The sequence below is a fragment of the Gigantopelta aegis genome, chromosome 6 (assembly GCF_016097555.1).
Source record: "Gigantopelta aegis isolate Gae_Host chromosome 6, Gae_host_genome, whole genome shotgun sequence".
Taxonomy (NCBI): domain Eukaryota; kingdom Metazoa; phylum Mollusca; class Gastropoda; order Neomphalida; family Peltospiridae; genus Gigantopelta; species Gigantopelta aegis.
In genome coordinates, this window is record NC_054704.1 from 40561284 (window position 1) to 40577452 (window position 16169).

General features: G+C 35.2%; 1 protein-coding gene across 1 annotated transcript in view; it reads left to right on the forward strand.

The window, feature by feature from the left end:
• Positions 1 to 11373, forward strand: part of LOC121375513 — a 29182-nt gene extending 17809 nt beyond the window's left edge. The window contains exons 14-17 of the mRNA XM_041503002.1: positions 4714 to 4864; positions 6640 to 6713; positions 7009 to 7113; positions 8292 to 11373. Coding sequence (XP_041358936.1) covers positions 4714 to 4864; positions 6640 to 6713; positions 7009 to 7113; positions 8292 to 8417 — 456 coding nt within the window. The 3' untranslated portion in view covers positions 8418 to 11373. The remainder of the gene's footprint in view (positions 1 to 4713; positions 4865 to 6639; positions 6714 to 7008; positions 7114 to 8291) is intronic.
• Positions 11374 to 16169: the final 4796 nt, after the last annotated feature.

Sequence of the window (16169 nt, forward strand, 5' to 3'; positions counted from 1 at the left end):
GCTGGTAATCATATCTACACATCGAGCACTAGCCAGTTGTACCACTACCAGTGGCTGGTCTTTCTACAATGCAGTCCCTCTCTCGTCCTGTGATGCTAGCTGGTAATCATATCTACACATCGAGCACTAGCCAGTTGTACCACTACCAGTGGCTGGTCTTTCTACAATGCAGTCCCTCTCTCGTCCTGTGATGCTAGCTGGTAATCATATCTACACATCGAGCACTAGCCAGTTGTACCACTACCAGTGGCTGGTCTTTCTACAATGCAGTCCCTCTCTCGTCCTGTGATGCTAGCTGGTAATCATATCTACACATCGAGCACTAGCCAGTTGTACCACTACCAGTGGCTGGTCTTTCTACAATGCAGTCCCTCTCTCGTCCTGCGATGCTAGCTGGTAATCATATCTACACATCGAGCACTAGCCAGTTGTACCACTACCAGTGGCTGGTCTTTCTACAATGCAGTCCCTCTCTCGTCCTGCGATGCTAGCTGGTAATCATATCTACACATCGAGCACTAGCCAGTTGTACCACTACCAGTGGCTGGTCTTTCTACAATGCAGTCCCTCTCTCGTCCTGCGATGCTAGCTGGTAATCATATCTACACATCGAGCACTAGCCAGTTGTACCACTACCAGTGGCTGGTCTTTCTACAATGCAGTCCCTCTCTCGTCCTGCGATGCTAGCTGGTAATCATATCTACACATCGAGCACTAGCCAGTTGTACCACTACCAGTGGCTGGTCTTTCTACAATGCAGTCCCTCTCTCGTCCTGTGATGCTAGCTGGTAATCATATCTACACATCGAGCACTAGCCAGTTGTACCACTACCAGTGGCTGGTCTTTCTACAATGCAGTCCCTCTCTCGTCCTGTGATGCTAGCTGGTAATCATATCTACACATCGAGCACTAGCCAGTTGTACCACTACCAGTGGCTGGTCTTTCTACAATGCAGTCCCTCTCTCGTCCTGTGATGCTAGCTGGTAATCATATCTACACATCGAGCACTAGCCAGTTGTACCACTACCAGTGGCTGGTCTTTCTACAATGCAGTCCCTCTCTCGTCCTGTGATGCTAGCTGGTAATCATATCTACACATCGAGCACTAGCCAGTTGTACCACTACCAGTGGCTGGTCTTTCTACAATGCAGTCCCTCTCTCGTCCTGTGATGCTAGCTGGTAATCATATCTACACATCGAGCACTAGCCAGTTGTACCACTACCAGTGGCTGGTCTTTCTACAATGCAGTCCCTCTCTCGTCCTGTGATGCTAGCTGGTAATCATATCTACACATCGAGCACTAGCCAGTTGTACCACTACCAGTGGCTGGTCTTTCTACAATGCAGTCCCTCTCTCGTCCTGTGATGCTAGCTGGTAATCATATCTACACATCGAGCACTAGCCAGTTGTACCACTACCAGTGGCTGGTCTTTCTACAATGCAGTCCCTCTCTCGTCCTGTGATGCTAGCTGGTAATCATATCTACACATCGAGCACTAGCCAGTTGTACCACTACCAGTGGCTGGTCTTTCTACAATGCAGTCCCTCTCTCGTCCTGTGATGCTAGCTGGTAATCATATCTACACATCGAGCACTAGCCAGTTGTACCACTACCAGTGGCTGGTCTTTCTACAATGCAGTCCCTCTCTCGTCCTGCGATGCTAGCTAGTAATCATATCTACACATCGAGCACTAGCCAGTTGTACCACTACCAGTGGCTGGTCTTTCTACAATGCAGTCCCTCTCTCGTCCTGCGATGCTAGCTGGTAATCATATCTACACATCGAGCACTAGCCAGTTGTACCACTACCAGTGGCTGGTCTTTCTACAATGCAGTCCCTCTCTCGTCCTGTGATGCTAGCTAGTAATCATATCTACACATCGAGCACTAGCCAGTTGTACCACTACCAGTGGCTGGTCTTTCTACAATGCAGTCCCTCTCTCGTCCTGCGATGCTAGCTAGTAATCATATCTACACATCGAGCACTAGCCAGTTGTACCACTACCAGTGGCTGGTCTTTCTACAATGCAGTCCCTCTCTCGTCCTGCGATGCTAGCTAGTAATCATATCTACACATCGAGCACTAGCCAGTTGTACCACTACCAGTGGCTGGTCTTTCTACAATGCAGTCCCTCTCTCGTCCTGCGATGCTAGCTAGTAATCATATCTACACATCGAGCACTAGCCAGTTGTACCACTACCAGTGGCTGGTCTTTCTACAATGCAGTCCCTCTCTCGTCCTGTGATGCTAGCTAGTAATCATATCTACACATCGAGCCGCTAGCCAGTTCACTTATACTTTGTTTTATTTAACGACACCATTGGAACACATTGATTAATTGATTATTGGCTAATGTCAAATATTTAAAAATTCGGACATAATTTTAATCCTGATGGAAACCCGCTGTATTTTCCTTTAGCAGCAAAGGATATTTCATAATATGCACTTTCCCAGACAAGGCAGCACTAACCATGGTGTTTGATATACCAGTCGTATGCCACTGATTCGTACGGGAAACCCAAGCAGAGAATGGGTCCACTGACTGGCACTAAACATAAACCAAATCATCACAAGCATGCGTTCTGCCGATTGTGTTAGATATGGACCTTACCTCAAGCCAGCTCAGAATCTTCGCCTACTCCAGCTCAATGGTGATTCACATAATTATATACCGTACTCCAATATGCTGGCTATAGCAGTCGTACTATTATGCAAACTGTGATTACTATGTCTACAATCTGAGCCATAGCTAGACCGTAAATATGGCAGAATGAAGCAAAGTATAACATGGTTGCCATGTCTTCTCAATATATCCTAACTGGGTGTGATCCTATGACCTGTTCCTACACGCGAGGAAAGAATGTTGAAAACACTGGTAAAGTACCCTTAATCTTGTTCGTGAAATGTTCTGTTGGTTAAAAGACACCTGCTCAAATGTATGTATAGATGAGATGACTGATGACAACCTCGATGTATTATTTTATTACCAAGGAAAATTTGCTTTACATTCTTCTACCGAAACTGTATTTTAATGAGATGTGCAACAGTGATGCTGAATGAGTCTGATCACTGCAAGATGTCCCAAGTACTGTCGATGCAAGATATAAGCTAAGACCTGCGAGGCTAAACAAAGGCTAATGTGAAATGTGTGATTGCTTGTGTTTGAACTAGTGATCTAAGGAAATTAGACAGCAGTGAATAATTAACTATTGACAGGAATGATAAACTTGCTGGATAGTTTTCATAAGCAGTAAGTAAACTTCACTATAGCAGTTTCCACATTTCAAATAATACTTCTAAATTCCTATCTTTTGGAATAAAAACTACTTCTATAGGGCAGTGTACAAACTTGCAGATTTTGTTTTCTCTCACACACACATTTATGACAATAATTAATAGTACATGTAGTTATTTATTTTTACTGGGGAGGGAATGTTATTTTCTTAAATTCACTAGAAAATGAGATGCTTATTCAAAGATATCAGCTTAATTCTGGTAAAACTTATTTCAACTTGTAAACAACAACGTATAAAAATCGCTATGCAAAACTGTAGCGCGATTCGTATCGAGTTGAAATATCGTGGTATACCAGTTTATGGTTGCAGCATTAATATTAAAACTGACTGGCAAATGTATTATTATTAATTAATTAAAAATACTTTCTAAATTCATAAATGGACTAACAAGGTCAAAAGAGATCCCGAGAATTGGCCGATGACAGCCCACTGAATGAAAAATGGCAACTCTATTGTTTCACATTATTTATACTTTCAAGTATGGAAGCATAAGGATATCATATCAATTAAAAAAATAGCTGACATTCGCACAGTTGAATGTTTCTTATAAAGCAAATGATAAAAAAGGAACCATTTCATCAGTTATTCCTATAAATTTATCAGTCTACACATTGCTGCAAGGTGTTTAAATACTACCTCCAAGATAAGGTGGTACAAACTTCATTTGTTTTTCCATAGATTTGATGATGTTTATTATTATTCATATTTTAAAATCTAAATAACCATCTACGATTTATTTAAATAAAACACAGATTATATGCTGTATTAATAGACCGCTTTTATCTGCTTCAATGAAATGATCGACATGTAATTTTACAGTTTCACTGACATTACTCACTAGCAAGTAAATATTAACAAACATACATATGACAGTTTGCCATTATGTTTAGGGTTTGATAGTTATAAAGTACTAAAACTACAGCTGTTTTAATGTACATACAGATAGTGTACTTTTAACCAATTTAGGTTTCGGGTATAAAACACATTAATTTCAAAAGTAAACTTAAAAAACAATATGGATATACTTCAGTTTTCGTGGCTTGTTGCTGTCTGTACTTCTGCTTGTCCAACAGGGAAAGTAATTAAAACTATAGGTGGTTAATTACTAAAACAATTGATGAAATCTCAAATGCCCCAATTCAATAGAGCCTGTGATTCAACAAAAAGCAGTATACATGAACATATGGTCATATTTTTTGTTTGCAATGTTTCCAGCAAAGCAGACCACCCAATTGTTTACCCTGAAGGTCTGTTCTAACAAATAAATAGCAAAGCAAAAGTATGTTGTGCGGAGTCAGGTCCATCAAAATTTCAAGCCCTTGGATCCCAGACTATTAAGATAATATATCATGATACAGATAAGCCAATCATGCTAAATTTGTGGTATTTTAGTGTCTGTGATTTTTATTCCAGGCAACGTTATCAGAAGACGTAAAGGAAAATTTCAACAGAAGCCGACAAAAGCTTCACAATTGTGACTTGGTAACAGAGCTCTACTATTGTGGTTCTCTGGAGAGACCCATGAGGATACCGGAGATACTCAGACATGGTTTTTCTGAAGAAGGTAACATTGCTTTCAATTATATAATGATTGATCAGCCTCGCTGAAGTAGTGGAACTGAGTTTGCATTCTAATACTAGCTCCCACCAAGACAATCTAATTAAAATTAGCTCCACTATTACATGTGGATCTAACAGCAGCCAGTTGGAGCTCATGTCCACCAATCAAAACCTTACTTGCAGAATCCTGCCAGTGATTTAAAAATAATTTGAAAACATTCCGAATTATCCTGAGGGTATACGACATGTTTCGTGTGAATTAAGAATGCCTTAAAACATGTTTTATTTTATAAAATAACTAATTTGTAATGTAAAACTGAAGACTGATTTAGTTGTTGTTTTTTATAAATAAATAAATAATTTTTAATGTAAAATTGAAGACTGATAACCCACCCCATACGTATTGGTATGGTTCGCTGTACTGCGGCCACTAAAATAGACTCGCCCGATATTTTTAGAATTTGTATGCTCCCAAATAACGTTATAAAAGGCGAAATGTGATTGGTCAATATTTAAATTATTATTTACACATGAAATGTTACCTGGACATTGGGGACTACGCAATGTTGTTAGTTTTAAATCACTGGCAGGATTCTGCAAGTAAGATTTTGAATGGTGGACATGAGCTCCAACTGGCTAGTGTTAGATCCACATGTAATAGTGGAGCTAATTTTAATTAGATTGCCACCAAGAATGAGTTAACAGCTTAATGAGAAAATGTAAGGCCACTAAACACTATCTTCTCTCACTAATCACTAAAAATTAACCATTAACCCAAATTCTGTACAAACAGCCCAAGGGTCTAATTCACAAAACTCTTGCAACTTTGCATAGTCGTCGTGCAATGCAAAAAGACTTGCAAGGATGATGTTGCTTAAGAGAGCTAAAAAGAGTTTTCTGAATTATGCCTCAGATACCCAAGTTTTCTTGAATCTCAACTGGATGGAAGCATGTGAATTCAATTAAAATGATGTTATGTTCACTGTTTCTTCCTAGAGTTAAATGTGCATATATAGAGATTATTATATGAGCTTGTGTGTTGTACTGATTTTACGAAACAAGTGTCGGGATTTTTGTATTGTCCGGGTGAGAGCGAGGGCAATACATGAATGCTGACACGAATTTCGTAAAATTAGTACGACTCACACGCAAGTGTAATAATTTCTTTATTATCCATATTATTATTGTTGTTTTATTTATGAATAACAACACCCAACTCAAAATGTTTCAGCCACAACTAGAAGGAGATGACGAAATGTCGCCATATTTCAAATGCACAGTCTGAGCTAGGACTGGAGAAGCAATGTCATGTTATGACGTCTCTTCCCACAATTACATCATAACACTTGTTATTACATGTGTGCTTCATATGATGATTATTATTATTATTAATTTATTTTTTCCATTTTTATTAACATGATATCGACATACATAATAAGAGAGACATAAGTATAATACATAGTTACATGAAGATTTAATATATCAATTTGTTTTCTTCTCTCCACAGAGACAAAACACAACAACACCAACCCAGCAAGAGAGACCAATTATGTACTCAATATTTGGGCTAAAAAACAACAGAAAAACAAAAACAAAAAAAACCCCAAACTAAAACCAACATTTTAAATAAGTTGTGGCAAATTAACCAAAATTTGATGAATCTATCAGAATTACAAGAACAAAAAGCAATAGTATGATTATTATAAACTCAGTTATGTTCAACCATATGGATAGTAATATACTTAATTTAATAATTAATTTTAATACATATATTTTCAGATTTTACGCATGGAGATTATGGAAGAGGTCTTTACTTTTCAAAACAGCCATCAACTGCCGCTCAGTTCTCTGCAGTGAGTATGTGCAAGTGCAGTAGGGAAACAAGCATTGGAAATTTTATCTTAACCTTAATGAGTAAATACCACCTGTGTTATAATGGTAATTAAGAGGTATATGTTTCATTGACATTGTGTGAAAAATTCATTTAAAGGTAAAAAAAAAATACTTTTATTGAGCTTGTTAATTTTTTAGCGTGGTGTTGTTATTTTTATATTCTCATGGAACACTATTCTGTAAACAAGGATGGTACTTTACAGCTGTCTTCTTTGTTTGTAATGTAAAACATTTCATGATTCTGTTTCATTACAGTTGGGTAAACTGTTGTTAGCTGAGGTTGGTCTGGGTACTGTGGAAACAGTTATAAAAGAAGACCGTACAAGAAAGAGGCCAAAGGATGGTTTTGACAGTATCATAGTAAGTGGTTTTACTCAATCCTTATTATTTTTGACACAGAATACATCCGCTGGATGTACTCACATGCATACGAAGCACATATATCATATCATTTGTGACAGCTAAGTCTGGAAAAAAAGAATGGAAACAAAAATAATGCAAAAATTTAAGAACATATAGAATTACCAGATGATGTGAATACAAATTATTCTGTAAGTATCGGCTGAAAACAATCAGCACTTTCTGCATCATTTGTTAAGTCACTTTGATTTGATATTTTGCTGCTTTGACTTGCTATTACTCTATAGCATAGATACAGATTTGAAATGCAACACTGATTCCTCATCATACATGCAGCTGGACAGAGATATGGACAGACAGACAAAAGGAAAGGATGGATTTGCCTAACACTACATCATTAGATGATGATCACATAAAAATAATAAACTTATTTTTATTTATTGTTAGTCACCTACCGGTCCAACCGGTGGGGACTATAGGTTTTGTCTCAGTCCTTCAGTATGTCTCTGTCCATTTGTCCCACATATAGGCTTCCTGATTTCTTTTCACAACACCTCAAGATATTCAGCTAAAAATATTTATATAGCTTTTGACAGAATTATGGCCAGATAAGTTTGATTTTTATGGGAATTTATTCAAGGGCCATAACTCTGTCAAAAATAAAATTTAACTGTTTTACTTAGTTATGGTCCTTGAAGTTGGGAGATTTGAACATTTGTTGGGCTCGGTAGTGGATGTGTATTGCTTTAGCAGTACTCTCAGAATGCTTGTTAGTGCCCTACCATCCTTCTGTCTGTCTGTGTAGTTTTCCAGGTGGGGTTTTTCATAATGCCTCTAGATACTGAACTGACATTTTGTTTATATAGCTCTATCACGAACTGTTACAGATCAAGTTTAACTTCCATGGCGATTTACCCATTTTACACAATGTTATGGCCCTTTAATTTAGGAGATATGAAAATGAACATTTGTAGGGGACATGTATTGCTTTAGCAGTATTCTCAGAACGCTCATTACTATTATTATTATTATTACTGCTATTATTATTATTACTGTTATTGTTATTATTATTATTGTTATTGTTGTTATTATCATTACTGTTATTATTATTGTTATTGTTATTATTATTATTACTGTTATTATTATTATTATTATTATTATTATTTCCATTCTTCCAGACACCTGGTCGTCTCGGCATGGATGCGTGTGGTAATGATGAGTTCTCTCTGTATCAGGAATACATCGTGTTTGACGAGTCGCAAGTCAAACCCATCTGTCTGATCTCATACCAGGCCGCCACTTGATGTCCACGAGTCCTGTCACTGTACACACACCTTTATGTGATAGCATTTCATTATATAGGAGAGATAGTCTGACAGTTCACTAGCTAACATACAGACATACATATAATGTGTTAATCGTCTTATGCATCTGTGGTTGTAAAATTAGAAGAAAAAAAAAGTTTTTTAATTCCCTCCAAATTGATTTTTATCTGTAATAATGGAATGAAGAATATTCTTGGGTGAGAGGGATAGTTGTGGTTACTAGTAATACTCAAGGTTCTGTCTTCATATGTTTTGCTTAATATGATATCAGGAAAAGCAAATAAAACTAGACTAGGATACCAGCTATAGGTGGTGAGTTTTTCACTTCAACTGGAAATATATTTGTGTTATTAAAACTAGAAGGTGGTTTTGATTGAAAACATATTGTACAATTTATTGCACAAAGAACAAAAGGATTGGCACATGTTTCCCCATTTACAAGGCCATCTTCTGTACACATACAATACACTTAACAACAATATAGCAGGATGTTTTATTTACAGCTTCATTTCAGTTGTAACGGTTAACTTGGGGAAAGCAGTACAATGCATAAGGAAGGTGGTTGGTGTAGTATGTGTATTTTTCTATTAGGCTTCGAACATGTTGACTATTTTTCAGTTAGGCTTTGAACATTTTGTCTATTTCATGTCAGCGCATTTTATTATGATACCAGTGATATGAATGATGATGTAGCAGCAGCAGCGATGATCTTTGTTTTGCCTCTATTGCTGATGCTAGGGTACATTAGGGTATAAATGATGATGAAGTCTGTGAAAAAAATTACTATTTTTTTTAAATCTTGAAATCAAGTGCAAAAATATACAGAGTACTTGACTGAATCAGATTTACTGTCATAATGATTTATAGTATAATTCTTTGTGATAAATTAGTACAACCTTACTGAAGTGTTATGTAGATATGTGATATTTGTAATTTTTTTATTAATGTGGATATATTTAGTATCCATTCATCAATATGTGTATATTTTGCATTTTTATATGTAATTTATTGAGGTCAAACATGCCAAAACAATTAAGGTTGATCGGTGGAAGTTCAGAACTGCTGTTCCACCCCACCATGTGTTGATATGCTTTGAACTTGTTGACTGCATGATATACAGATGTTCACATGTACAGATGGTGTATACATATTACGCAGTTAGTATACACATGATATACAAATGTTCACATGTACAGATGGTGTATGATGTTATACAGATGTTCACATGGTGTATACCTATTATGCAATTAGTGTTCACATGTCATACAGATGTTCACAGGTACAGATGTGTTCACATGTTATACAGATGTGTTCACATGTACAAATGTGTTCACATGTTATACAGATGTTTACATGTTATACAGATGTTCACATGCACAGATGATATACACATGTTATACAGAAGTTCACATATACAGATGGTGTATAATGTTATATAGAGGTTCATGTTATACAGATGTTCACATGTACAGATGGTGTGTTTTGTTATACAGATGTTCATGTGAACAGATGGTGTATGATGTTATACAGATGTTCACATGTTCTGATACTGACAGTGTATGTGTGTTTTTCACTTGATTGTATGCTGTGCTGAATTCTTTGACGAGTTAACTTTCAGAGAGTAGTAGTTTTTAATGTATCCTAACCAAACTGAGATGAGGGTGCTATCGTGTAATAAACTATTCTAAACTAACAGACCATACTGCTTTTACTATAGGTCATGTGATATATAAATTAAGTATTACTTTATTTTTTACCTTCTTGTGGATATATTTAGGTATCCATCCGTCCATTAACATGTCTTTATATTATTTTTTAATATGACTAATATTTTATTATTTATTTGTTAGCTTTTGGCCATCTGTTTAACTGTTTAATTTAATTAATATGATATTTAATGATTCCTAAAGTTCAGACTAAGGTGATACTTTTTTTTCAAATCACTATTGTAAGCATAATTATGCTACTTAAAATTTGTAGGACATGTACAATTTGAATGTAAATCTAACACTGAAACCTGTTTATAATGATGACCTAAATCATGGCCTGAGTTTATCAGGTGTCCTTTATGTACAGGTCCAGTTATCTGCATTGTATTATATATATCGGTATATAAAAATAATAGGCTCTTTGTAAACCTGGTAGTCATACAAGGTTCATTTAAGTCCAGTTTTGAGTGAATTTGTTCTGCATTTGTAAACAATAAGTGTGCAGTCAAACCAAAGTTAATGTTTAGCTCCACATTTTTTATATTATTATAAATGTGTTATTATATTTGTGTTTAAAAAAATGTATAAAAAATAATAATAACTTCAGATAAGACTTTGGCTGCTTTGATCGTCAGTATTTTTCTGAAGGTCAAATTAAAGTAATGCATTTTGTCACTGGGCTGTGCAAGGAAAACTACTGCACTTTGATATTTGTCTTTGTAACCAGGAAGTCAAAATTGACAGGCATAATTAGGGTTGTTCATTTGTTATAATTATGTCAATAGTTTTTAGGAGGATGGCATATTTTCCATGAAATTGAAGAAAGGAACCAAAAAGAAAGAAAAAAAAGAGGAAAAAACAATGCAGTATTCAGTAAATAGTTTTTCTTTTGTTTTTTCTTCTTCTTTTTTTGTATAGTACTTAAAGCTGCATGCCGTACATTTTTTTTTTTTTTTATCAGAAACAGCACACCAAAAACTCAGGATTTTAAAATGAATGATAGGTGTCGAAAGCATAATACTCTGAATGTTTAGCAACGAATAAAAGCAAGACAATTTAAAGCTGGTAGAAAAAGGGATAAAAAAATAATAATAATAAAAAAGGGAAGAAAAATACCATAATTAATTGTATGCATATAAATGTGTGTTTTGAAGTGCTTATTCTACACGTGACAAACCATTGTATGTTTATATTTTTGCAATTTGTAATAAAATATTTCTATTTTCGATTTGTATGCTGTTTTATTTACTCAAGGTGAAAGTTGGTAAAACATATACAGCAGTCACGGCTAACTCTGTCACTCACCAAATTCAGAAAATGTGAATTTTAAAAACAATCAGCAAATTTTATTGTAATTTGGTGAAATAATTAATGTAATATGGAGATTTTTTTTGAAAAATAACTGGGGTTTTCTATTTTTTCAGATATAATTTGGGAAAATGTTCTACTTGCCCAGAGCTAGTCTTGACTAATATTGATCTGACAACTATGTAGCATTTTACGGTTCTATTTCTTGAACCATGAGGTGGAGGGGGAGTGGGGGCAGAGGACGTAGTCCTGTTGTAAAGTACTTGCCTGATGCATGGTGGCTCCTGCATCGTTCCCCATCGGTGGGCTCATTGGGCTATTTCTTGTTCCAGCCAAAGACTGGTATGTGCTATCCTGTGTGGAATGGTGCATATAAAAGATCCCTTGCGACTAATGGAAAAATATGGCTGGTTTCCTATCTATGTCAGAATTACCAAATGTTTTACACCCAGTAGCCGATATTAATAAATCAATGTACTCTAGTGGTGTCGTTAAGCAAAAAAAACTTTTTTTCAACCATTGCTACATGACTGCTGTGTTAAAAACTACAATTAGAGGCATCAATGCCAACCACTTTATATTGGTATAAAGTGATAACAAAATTAAAGACTTTTTTTTTTTATATATACTGATCACCATAAGAAATGCAAATCAGGGTTACGGTTAGTTTGTAATTATTAGAATGAATGAATGAATGTTTCATGACACCCCAGCACGAAAATACTCATTGACTGTTGGGTGTTAAACAAAGATACGGTACGTATATGAATATAATTATAGTTTGTAAGTAGGTTTTCTTAATGACAAATGCTCAGGTCTGTGAAATGACAAATTGTGTATCAAACTGTAATTCTCCTGAATCTCTGTGTGTTAATGCCTTCTCTTTTTTTCTCTTAAATTATATAAGTATTTGCATTTCTTTTGATCTTCAGTATATTATTATGATGACATTGTTTAATTAACTGTCCAAATCAGACTCTTTAAATATACAAAACCGCTAAACTGTGTTTTGTCTGTAAAGGTGCTTGTACAAATTTATTTCTGTTATTGTGGGTGGGGGACATAGCTTCGGGAGAGTTTCTTTTCAAAAATTCGAATTTGTTCAAATTGCCATAGTTTTGATATGTACTAGCTGCTGTTTAAATAATGTACATGCACTTGCATATATTTGTTCAAAACACGGTCTAGGATAGATCCCCGTCGGTGGGCCCATTGGGTTATTTCTCATTCCAGCTAATGCCCCACGACTTGTATATCAAAGGCTGTGATATGTGCTATCCTGTCTGTGGGATGGTGCATATAAAATATCCCTTGCTACTAATGAAAAAATGTAGCAGGTTTCCTCTTTTAGACTATATGTCAAAATTACCAAATGTTTGACATCCAATAGGTGATGATTAATTAATTAATGTGCTCCAGTGATGTCGTTAAACAAAACAAAACAAACTTCTTTTTTTTTGTTCAAAACATTGATTTCCTTTCTGTGTGGGTGTCAGTTTGTTTTTTAAAACAAAGTGTCTGCATTTATGATTATTTCTGTGTAAATAGGTACAGCAGTCTCTTTCTTCACTTTCTTTTCCTTTGCTCATCAAATCTTGAATCTTTTTTTACAGCTTGGTAATAAGTCAGTTTCTTTTAATCACGAAGAGTCTTCTTTTTTCTTTTACCGGTATCCTCAGTACAAAATGTTTTCCTCTTTAATCATCAATATAGTAATTACCTTTTTTATATTTTTTGGGTGCATCTCATTGAAAAAAAAGAGAAAAAAAGGCCTACAAATTTATTTATAGGGACATTCCTGAGTTTGCTGCAATTTTAAAGATGTTATCGACTAACAAAGACTTTTTAACGATTGTAATTACATACCAAATATATTTTTCTGCATAAAATATTAGTGGCTGTATATTAAACATGTTTCTGATCATTCTAATATTTGTACTAGGTTAAATTTCATTGTATATCCTAAAATATAGTTTTTTCGTATGTACAAAATTATTTAAAAACAAAATCCAGTTTGGGCTTCTTACAAATATTAAGACGACCAGAAAGACATTGAATATACAGACACGGCTATTCTAAACAAGAAAATATATTTAATATGTAAGTTTAATTGTAGAAATATTTTATTAGTCGGAAACATCTTATAATGCAGTGAACTCAGGAATGTCCCTTTAAAATCTTTTTTTTAATAAATATTTGTTACCTATACCCAGTGTAGTCTCATCATCTTTTGTTTTTAGGGGTAACAGTTTTGTTATCCTTATAGATTCACCATACACGATCATGGTGTGGTATAGTCTTGAGTTAAATAATCCAGTCTATCCATTTACATGCTGCAACAATTGGCTTAAATAATAAATCTATTTCATCTTAACTTTAAAAAAGAAGAAAAGTTATACATGTTTTGGACTGTTTTGTCTTGTACTGATTTGAGCGATTTTGTCTTATATTCACTTTAATACAAGGTTACATAGGTTTGGAACTGTTCAAAGGCCATGATTTTAATTTAGATCTGGCAGTTTTCTTTGTTGATAACAAATATTCCAAATGCTTGTTTGTGTGAACATGCAATTCTGTGGAAATGAAATATTCATGAAGGAGATTGTGTGAAGGACAGAATGGTGGGGTGAGATTTTTATCAAAACATATTTTATTGCTTTCTAAAAAACCCATATTGATTAGGCAAAAGTTATATAACATACTAGGCCTTCTCCTTAATACATACATGTCATGACCAATATATATATATATGCAATTTAAATATGAACAGAACTGAATATTATTGAAAGAAAGAAGGAAGGAAGGAAGGAAGGAAGGAAGGAAGGAAGGAAGGAAAGAAGGAATGAAAGAAGAAGTAATAATGTTTCTCTGTGTTTGATAATCAGATGGCAGGTCTGCTGCAGTCACAACAAAAAACAAGGCATCACAATCTGATTACATAGAGGCCATACAAAAATGACCATACATTATTTACTAATTAAGGGAAACGCTTTGTTTCATTTATATATTAATACACATAAAACAAATTATTTATTGTCTTCTTCACTTAGAACACTTTTACCATTTAAAATCAATTGTAAATTTATTGGCTGCAATCTTTGCAATGAATTCCAGAGAATTTGTCTTTGCCTTTCATTTAAAATTAATTCGCTGAAAATGTTTTTATTTGGTTTTGAAATGATTTCCACAACTACACAAAGAATCAGTGCTAAGACCAACCTCGATATTATGAGTACGCTTTTAAATCACTACCGGGTACACCCATGTTTTAACTTGGGTATTCACAACATTTTCTCTTTCACTGCCAAATGGGGGTGAGTTGTTAAAAAGTGGCTCAAACTAAAATTGGCTTTTTAAAAAATTAATTGAAGGTTCATTCTGAATAGATCATTAACATTAATGATCTTACTTTTGCAAATCATACTTTGAACAGTATCCATTTGGCTATGTCATTTCAAACTTTATTATTCTCTGTCTTAACAGTGTATTTCCCTGTTTTATGTTACAAATTACATGTACTTTTAACAACATGGTGCAGACATGTATGTGTATGAAACAGTTCATGATAACTACAGGTGGTGATAAAACAGGAGTTTATTAAACTGTAGAATGTGTTTGTATCTTCCATCAGTAAAATGAAGCTATAATATGTCACATAACGATGAGAAGCATGATGCTGTTCCTCTGGTTTCTGTTACAAAGTACAGTGAAACCCCTCTAAAACAGACACTCATGAGACAAAGTAAAAAGTCCACTTTAAGAGGTATCCAGTTGAGAAAGGTTATATTCTGTACTGATATTTAAAAAAAGACCATGAAAAATGTTGATTTGGGGGAAATTCCAGTTTACTGAGGGTCCAGTTTAGAGATTTTTCACGTGTTTTTTTTTTTTTTGGGGGGGGGGGGGTGTTTCACAAACTTCACCAGGGCCCATGCTTATACAAATTTTAGAGTCCAGACTCAATATCTAATTATGTCATACGCATACAATTGCTCACTGTGGAAATGCTGCTCATGTTGTAGAAATGCAGTTCTGGTTAAGCCATCGGACATAAGGCTAGTAGGTATTGGGTTCACAGCCCGGTACCGGCTCCCACCCAGAGCGATTTTAATGACTCACTGGGTAAGTGTAAGATCACTACACCCTCCTTTCTCTCACTAACCACTAATAACTAACCACTAACCCACTGTCCTGGACTGACAGCCCAGATAGCTGAGATATATGCCCAGGATAGCGTGCTTGAACCTTAATTGGATATAAGCACAAAAAATAAGTTGAAATAAATGACAGTGAAAAACAAGAGTTTATTAAACTGTAGCTGTAGTAAAATACTGCAGTAATATGATGAGGTGTCACTGCAGCTATTAATTATAAACCTTGTAATATGGAATCTAACTCCATACTACTTTCTAGGGCTTGATATGGAGCCCAGTGGTAAAGTGCTTGCCTGATGTGTGGTCAGTGTAGGATCAATCCCCATTAGTGGGCCCATTAGGCTATTTCTTGTTCCAGCCAGTGCTCCATGACTGGTATATTAGAGGCTGTGGTATGTGCTATCCTATATGGTGCATATAAAAGATCCCTTGCTACTGATGAAAAATTGTAGAAGGTTTTCTCTCTATGACTATAATGTTATAATTACCAAATGTTTTACATTCAATAGCCAATTATTAATAACCAAAGAGCTCTAATAGTGTCGTTAAACAAAACAAAT